This window comes from Pyrgilauda ruficollis, unplaced genomic scaffold (assembly GCF_017590135.1).
Source record: "Pyrgilauda ruficollis isolate IOZ18807 unplaced genomic scaffold, ASM1759013v1 scaffold1, whole genome shotgun sequence".
Taxonomy (NCBI): Eukaryota; Metazoa; Chordata; class Aves; order Passeriformes; family Passeridae; genus Pyrgilauda; species Pyrgilauda ruficollis.
In genome coordinates, this window is record NW_024508100.1 from 10253304 (window position 1) to 10261791 (window position 8488).

At 44.3% G+C, this 8488-nt stretch overlaps 1 protein-coding gene across 1 annotated transcript in view; it reads right to left on the bottom strand.

Moving 5' to 3' along the window:
• The window catches only part of FBXL5 (F-box and leucine rich repeat protein 5), a 34343-nt gene extending 28391 nt beyond the window's left edge, over positions 1-5952 (bottom strand). Inside the window, exon 1 of the mRNA XM_041459261.1 lies at positions 5797-5952. Within this exon, the coding sequence (XP_041315195.1) occupies positions 5797-5934 (138 nt within the window). The 5' untranslated portion in view covers positions 5935-5952. The remainder of the gene's footprint in view (positions 1-5796) is intronic.
• Between the last annotated feature and the right edge of the window lie 2536 nt (positions 5953-8488).

Here is an 8488-nt window from a genome sequence, read left to right on the forward strand (position 1 = left end):
GAGCCTGACTACAAGTTCCTAACACAATGGTGGACACTGGAAAAATTCACCACTCCAGCTTAATCCATCTTGGGCACTAACTGCAAAAGCAAAAAGCCAAGTCTCAATAATTACAACTTTCAGCATTTAATCTGCAAAAAAAAAAACAACATATTCTAAGATAGCTGCACAAAACCTGTACTAATATTGATACTCACATATTCTAGGATAGCTGCACAAAACCTGTACTAATATTGATACACACTCATTACAGTTCCTCAGTTCCAGGATTTGTAGAAGGCATAGTTTCATTCTTTCTTTTTTTTTTTTTTTGGTAACACAGAACATGAGAGAATAAATTGTTGCAAAAAGGACAAAGGTGAGTTGTTACCACTCTCCAGAGCAGACTGGGAGAGAGGATGAAAAATCAGAGCAGAATGTGAAAGGTGAACAGAAAACTTTTCTCATATAATGCTGGGGCAAAAATAGTTAATAAGCAAATACTTGGGAGAAAAAAACCACTACCATGTCTGGCAGGCAAAAAAAAAAATATAAAAGCATCTGGTAAGTAAGAAAAAATAGGTGTTTTGATAACCAAAATTAAAGAAATGAGAAGGTAACAAGTGCTGGAAGTGTCCGGAAAAAAAGTGAAATTGCTATACAGCTCTGAAAAACCTCAAAAAAAACCCCAAACACATTTTATCACTGTTGTCCCTCATTTCAGACCTCCTGTGGCACTCAAAACATATTTAAAATGTAGATATTTTAAACACATTGTCACTTCCAGATTCATTTTCAAAATATTCTTCTTCAGAAAAAAAAAATTCAAAGCTGCCATTACCCAGAAGGTATGGCAAAAAGTTACTGAACTATTCAGCACCCCAAAGCTAAGATGGAAGATAACTGGTACAGCCCCTGATGAACTAAACATAGACAACAAATTGCCCCTCTATCCCTGGATGCTAATGAGGAAATTTAATTTCCTTCTATCAATGAAGGAATTTCCTTCCATCTTTTGCCTGCAGTGAAAGCATAGCCTGCCTAAATTTGCAGACTCACTAGGACTAAACATCTCAAGTAGCTCTTTCATCCTAAACACAGGTGAAGGCAGATGCTCAATGCTACAGCACTTAACTGGGAATAACCAAAAAGTATGAATTTTTAAATCAACATACACTTATTTGAAGCAACACTGGAAAATGAAAGGCAGTGTACTGAAATATTGAAAAGGGATTTCAAAAGGAGAAAAAAAGCTTTACCAACTTTTTTTTATTAGAAACCCAGATACACTTATCTTCTTGGAACACGTGTTTTCTGCTCTCAAGGGCATCAAGGGAAAAACATTTCACTTTGAAACAGTAAGTCCTAAGTTAACTGGTCCAGTTTTTCAGATTTCAGTCTCCCTGGCTGCCAGAAAAAGGATGATCTTGACGTGGTCATATAATGCCCTGTCCAATGCTTTACAATGCCAAATCCACTCAATTCAGAGTACTTTTCACTTCTAAATGGTTCATCATACTACAGATGGCATAACAAAATTACAAATGTAACATATGAACACATTTCATTCTCTTCAGCAGAAGCCAAAAGTAAGTGCAGGTAACTTCAACAGAACAGCCTTTAGACTTCAAATTAGGACAGAGAACACAGATTATAAAATAAGAGAAGCGATACTTTAAGTCAACTATTTAACAGGAAAGGCAGATGACAAAAGAAAAACTTAATGTCTCCTTTGCTCAAATCTGCATGAAAAAATTAACTAGGAAAAATATTTATGGCAATTAATTTTTAGCAGAGTCAGAAGTGTAGACTAGAAAAGAAAAATACTAGTTAAATATTTATGCAAGTTCAATGCATTCAAGTCACCAGAATACAACAAAATTGATCCAAATTTCCAGGAAGAACTAGCCAAAGCAATTACTGAACCATGAGAAATAACTATAGAGGTCTTTTGTAGAAAGATGAGATCACAGGAGACTGAAGTCAGGCAAACAAAAGGACCTTAGATGCTTTTGCTCGAACACCCAAAGGTTTCACAATAAAGGTGAGCTATTAAAGCAGCTGTTCCCTCCTGCCATGGTTCATCCTGCTCCCTCCCATACTGACAACCTGGTTCTGGAGCTTGTTCGACCTCCTATTGAGCCAGTTTTACTGAATCTCCTTTCGCTTCAGTTCCCTAGATGAACTAGCTGCTCATCAAGCGGCCAGACAAGCATAAAGGATATCATCAGCAATTAACCCTTCCAGCAGCAGCCAGTTATTACATCCACTCAGTCACAGTATGAAGTCCCACACCAGTTTTGAGAGGCAGACAGAAGGACATGAGAACAAGCAATCAAACACCGATATCTTCATTACAGCATTTAAGAGTGCAACCATTTTTCTGACTCCTAAAGCACCCCAAACTCGCTGGGCAATTCTGTAACACAAAGATTTGAAAACATGCTTTGGCTGCAGTAACTTCACAAGCGAGCAGGAAGCTTGAAATCCTATACTGAAAGAACCAGTGTCTTGTTTCTGGGCAAGGCCTAGCCAAAATTTCATTGCAGTCTGTAGGAAGACCAGAGTCTGCAACTTGAGTAGTCCCAATCTTCAAGCTATAAGAAGTAACAATTGGCCAGCATAGATTTGTTTAGAAAAAAGAATCTGACTTCCTTTTCATAAGATAACCAAACCACTTAAAAGGAAAATGATACATGTTACAGATCATGATATAAGGTTTTTGGTATTGTTTTGCCTTACAGCAAAGTAACTGAGCCTGCAGGAAATCACAGGGTAGCTCAAACACTTGCAAACAGTGCTCTCAAGCCCAAGCTACCAGTCTCCAGCCAAACCAAAATGGGATTTTAATTATCAGCTGAAATCTGTGTTGTTTTGTTTGTGACAGATACAATACTTTCACACACAGCTAGGAAAGATGGTATTAGACAAGTGGCACATTCTCGAGTGCAGAAAACACAAGACCATAATGCGAAAACAGAGACTGCCTCACTGGACATCAGCATGCGGACTTGGATGAGTGCATAGTGCTCCATACAGGATAGGAGTCTAATGACAAAAATGAAAGGGAATTTGAGCATCAGTCCTCAGGGAAGCATGGGATTAGAGAAGCACAAAGCGAGTATGCTGATGTTAAAAAAAGAACTGCAGAACAACAAATCTGCTCTACTCGACACCAGCGCTGTCCCATTCTGCACAAGATTTCAGGAAAGCACAGACATAATTAGGCTGAGGCTTCACAGTAACTTCAGTCAATCTAGTCGCTGGCTGTCACAGTCCCACTCTCTGCCTCCCACTGGCTTCAGTACCAATCTGACCGGTGCTTGCTGGCAGCACTACATCAACAGAAAACCTACCCTGCTTCAGAAAAAAAAAATGTTTTCTGCCAGTTTGGAGCCTGAGTCACCTCAAGCACTGATGGGAGCTAGAGAGGCAGGCAAATCATAACAGCAGCAGTCAGATAGCTTAAACTGTTAGGGAACGGCAGCTTAGTTCTGACAAAAGCAACAAGTACACTGAGGTAGACAAGCGTGACCCACGTGATGAAGGAGAATGAATCCGTTTGCTTAAGCCAGAGAACACACAACTAAGATGGAGGACAGGGCTACAACTGCAAATCGACACAAGATCTTTCTGAAAACGAAGAACGGTTCACTAGAGATGGGAAAACAGAATCTGCTCTATTTGTGGCAAAGATGACGTCAGCCATTAGGACAAGCATTTCAGTTATAAAGACTGTCTGCTGTAGCACTCCACTACCTACAGGGGGGACATCCTCAGAGCACTTAACGAATTTCCTTATCAGACTAGGAGATAGATTTGGCAACAGTGTGGATCTCCTTATTAAACATAATTCTAATTACGCATATTATCGGAGTCCAGGGCAGTGTACACAACACAGGTAAAAATGCCATTTAAGAATGCAGCAAAGGTATAGGGAGATCTTTGCTAGCATCAGCTAAAAAAGTAGGATAACTTTCCTAAAGCACTAAACAGCTTAAATGTCCAATTTACTGTTCTGTCTCACATGAAGTCCTGGAAGAACAAAATAAACTGTGTATCTTTGTCCTAAAGGATTATTTAAGTGCCTACGCACTTCATCCACCAGAAACAATGTAATTGTTCTCCTGAGAAGCAAAGATGGATGAGCCCATTTCACCCTCACTAACATTCGGTGGAATTTACCAAAATCAGACACTAGCAGCAACTATATTACAGTGTACAGGGAACCCGATGAATACAGGTAACATGTAATTCACAAAATTAAAGAACCCTCAAGGTCAAACTAAACTTACCAAGAGCATGGCTTTGGAGATTACACTTGCCATGTAAGCAGAACTACAGACTTATCTAATTGCAGCATCTCAATCACACAAGAAGGAAATTCAAATACTGGAAAGTTTTTCTGGTGCAAAGCTGGCATTATAAAAAGTCACAGGCAAGGCACACACCCCAAGACACAGGCAAGGCACACAGAACCCAAGTTCTGCAATAGGGTTAAAGGATGTAAAATTGAACACTTTTTTTAAAAGGGAGCAAGAAAATCCCTGTCTAAAGACTATTAGAAAATGAAAGGTTATGAACATTACAAACTGGATAGTTTTAATAAAATTTTCCAATACTCAGGAAAACCAGTAACTGCTCCCCAGGAAGTTTTATCAGGCATGGTAAATTTGGTCAAAACTTTGTGGGAGGCTCAATAAAAGTGACAAAAATGCCTCTCTAGGAACAAAACCCAAACAACTGCACGATTTGGGTGTTTAAATGAAACCTGTTCAGCTGCTGTCAACAACACACTGAAACAGCTACCAGGAGTCAGTGGGGGTGTTTGTTTCCATTCCAATAAAATCCACTCTGTTACGATAGCTCAAATTTTTCTGCCGCTGCAGATTAAGTTGATTGCAAATGTACTCTTAAATAAAAAGCAAAGTGAAAGAAACTACACAAGATCTCCCCCTCTCCTCTCCCCAGACCCTATGCCCAGCCTGTCCAGTCAGCAAATCCTGCAAAAAACAGCTCTACGTTTTCTTTAACCTATCAGCAAATGAAGAGGCACACGAAAGGATCTGGTGAATCCCAGAGCAGTGCAAGGTGCCATGAGGAAATCGGGAAGCATGAACTCCCCCATGCTGCTGGCAGCAGTAAGCTATGATAATTGCCTCCCAAGTAACTTCACCGCTCTTTTAAGTGCCTGTAGCCAATCTGGTTCTCCCAAACATCCATTTATGCCCGGAGATGGGAGGCAAAACTTCTTGCAGTAGGAGTGCTGGCTGTGAAGTATTTGCCTAAAACCCTCCCACAACACTCAAAGCTGCTGCAGGGAAGTTTGCCTTTCAGGTGACACCCCAGCCTTGATTACTTAACTACCCTGATGCAAGAATAAAAATTACCTTTATCCACGAGCAAAACTACATCTATTTAAAATAAAAGAGCGTACCTAGGGTACCTTTACGCCGCTCACCAGCAGAACGGCGTGCACAGAGCCGCGAGCACGGTCCCGCGCCCTGCCCGACGGGCACACGGCCGGGCCGCTCTGCCCGCGCAGGGAGCGCCGGGCCCGCGGGCGGCTCTGCCGGGCTGCCCGGGCCGGGGGCGCTCCCTGCGCGCGGCGCCCGCCGGCCGGCCCGGCAGGGCAGCCAGGGCAGCCGCAGCCCTGCGCGCCGGGGAGCGGCACCGGCAGCCCCTGAGGGGCTCAGGAGCCCCGCGGCAGCGCAGGGCAGAAGTTACCGGCGGGGCCGGGGCGCTGACAGCTGCGCACTCCCCAAACCCTCCCTCCCGCCCCGGGGCAGCGGCGCGGGGGCCGTTCCGGCGCGCTACCTTGTCGCAGTAGAGCCCCACGAGCTGCTTCATGCGCCAGTGCGGGGCGGAGAACACGTCCACCTCCTCGGGGAAGGGAGCCATGTTCTCCCCATGGAGCCGCGCCGCTCCCGGCGGCGCGAACGGCGGCGCGAGCATCCGCACCGCGCGTGCGCCCGCCCCGCGTGACCGCGCCCGCCGCCCCGCGCGTGCGCGGCTGCCCCGCCCCTTCCCGCGGGGAGCGGCGGAGCCGGGCCTTGCTTGGCCGGGGTGGCTCCTGTCGGGGAATTCCCGGGCTGGGATGCGATCGCGCTCGGAGGCACAGCCTCGGTTCGTCCAAGTGAGCTGCAGTACTGTGCGACTTGAGAGCCGATGCCTTGGCACAGCTTGTGGATGTAAAAACCATTACAGAATCATTTAGGTTGGAAAAGACCTCTGAGGTCATGGACTCCGGCCCGCAGCCCAGCACCTTGTGTACTAGAAAGTGGCACTGAGTGCCACGTCGCCTTTCCTTAAACACCTCCGGGGACGATGACTCCATCACCTCCCTGGGCAGCCCATTCCGATGTCTAATCACCCTTCCTGCGAAAAAAATTCTTCCTAATGTCCAACCCAGAGCCTTCCCTGGAGCAGTTTAGGACTGTGTCTTGTCCTACTGCTATTTGCCTGGGAGAAACGACCAACCCCCAGCTGTCTCCAGCCTCCCCTCAGGTGTTTGTGGAGAGCAGTGAGGTCCCCCTTGGTCTCCTCCAGGCTGAACAGCCCCAGCCCCCTCAGCTGCTCCTCGCAGGGTTTGTGCTGTGTTGCCCTTCTCTGGGCAGGCTCCAGCACCTCAGTGTCCTTCCTGAACTGAGGGGCACAGAACTGGACACAGGGTTTGCGGTGTGACCTCATCAAGAAAGGTCCTAGGAAAGCTAGTTGTATACGTTACAGCACGGAATCTGCACCCAGCCTTTCGCAGCATTTGTGCCAAACAAGTAAAGTTAAGTGTGTTTGTCTAACATTTGAGGCGAGTGGACCAGAAACACCTGCCTGTCATACTGATCTGCTTGTGCAACATTTCAGAGTAAACAGGATCACTGGGCCAAGTTGAGATTGCACATCGATTTGACAAAAGCTGTAACTGTCAACCAACGTGTAGTGTTGTAAAACTGTTGACCAGCATTGCAACGTTCTGTAAATGCCACCAAAATACTTTGTCAAACACACAATAGGTGCAGCAGGCCCTTGTGACTGAAAGCTGTACAAGGTCTATGCTGCAGGTATTAAATCTATTAGAGCTATCAAGGTCATGGGTGTAAGCAATTCATTGTAAATATGTTGAAATATTTTCAGCAATGTCACGTGAGTTTTTTAGTCTGGTATTTCTCAACATACTAATGTTGGAAATAAAATGCCAGTGAAAGCAGTAAATAGTGAACTAAGCAGAAGAGCTTGTGTTGTGAGCATTACTTAGCTGACACTGTGCACAATAATCTTTTTATCTCTTTATCTAAGGAAATTAGTCTTAAGCAATTGCAGTACTAGGCGTTTTCCATGAATCCTTTCCTCTTCGAAGGACTTTTGAACACACTGACCTACTTAGCCATATTTGCAAATATGTACAAACCTCAGAAGGTTAAATTCTTACAACTTTGGGGTGGGAAAAAAAAAAAGCAGTTACATGGGAGGGAAGAAAGGAAGGCAAAGCACAGGTGTCACACAGCTGGCTAGCCAGCACACAGCTGTGTTTACTGCTTGGCAAGTGAGCAGAGCTCTGAGCATGTTTTTCACAGAGAGTGTGCCCTGGCACACAAGGGAGCAGATGAGATCTTGTGTTACTGCTGTAGGTAGACTTATGCACTGAAGACACAAACCCTTAAGAAACAATGTTTGAAGTTCATTGCTTACAGAGGAGCTTGTGAATATCAGGTCTTATTTCCAGGCCTAAAGCATGTGGTCATAGAGAATTGAGCTTATTCCAAAATTCGTGCTTGAGTAGTAACAGAGGATTAACGTTACCATCTGTTACACCTTCCTGCTGCTGGAACTTACCACTCCCATCTGATAGAAATAACAGGAGAGAACATGTTGGTTCCTCATCTTCTGGGGTTCAGAATGTAAACACATGCTGAATTTCATGGTTGCTTGGGTTAATATTCAGTTTGTGAACTACAGTATCTCCAGAGCAGGTACACTGCCAATTTTCTGACTTTTCTTCATGAGCAGTAACATCTTCTAGGAGAGAAGGGAGAGCGAGGAACAGTGATCTGCATCCACCATGAATTGCCAGACCTCAGGAGTCAAGATGGGCAGCCAGTTTGTGGCAGTGAATTACAATATTACAAGAGAAATTACCTGATAAAGGGATTAAAATACTGAATTTTCATGGACTAGTTTAAGGGTAGACTTGGTAATTTTTTTACAAGAATTTACATGGAGAGATGATTCTGAGGATGGATTCTTCATGAGTGTAACAGAAAAAGGTATCATGAGATTCAGTGACTGGAACTAAAAGTAGACAAGTTCAGGCCAGAGCTAAGGTTTTTCTCTCAAGGCTATCAAACCACTGGAACCCTGGAATTTGTTAATTTAGCCCTCATGTGAAATATTTAGAACAAAACTAGGAATTTAAAATGGCTGTGCTGAGTCAGATAGAGACCCTTCTGGCCTGATGTTGTGTTTCCAGAAGTTGCCAGTGAGGAAAGGAAGCTTGACAGGAGTTGAAATGGGG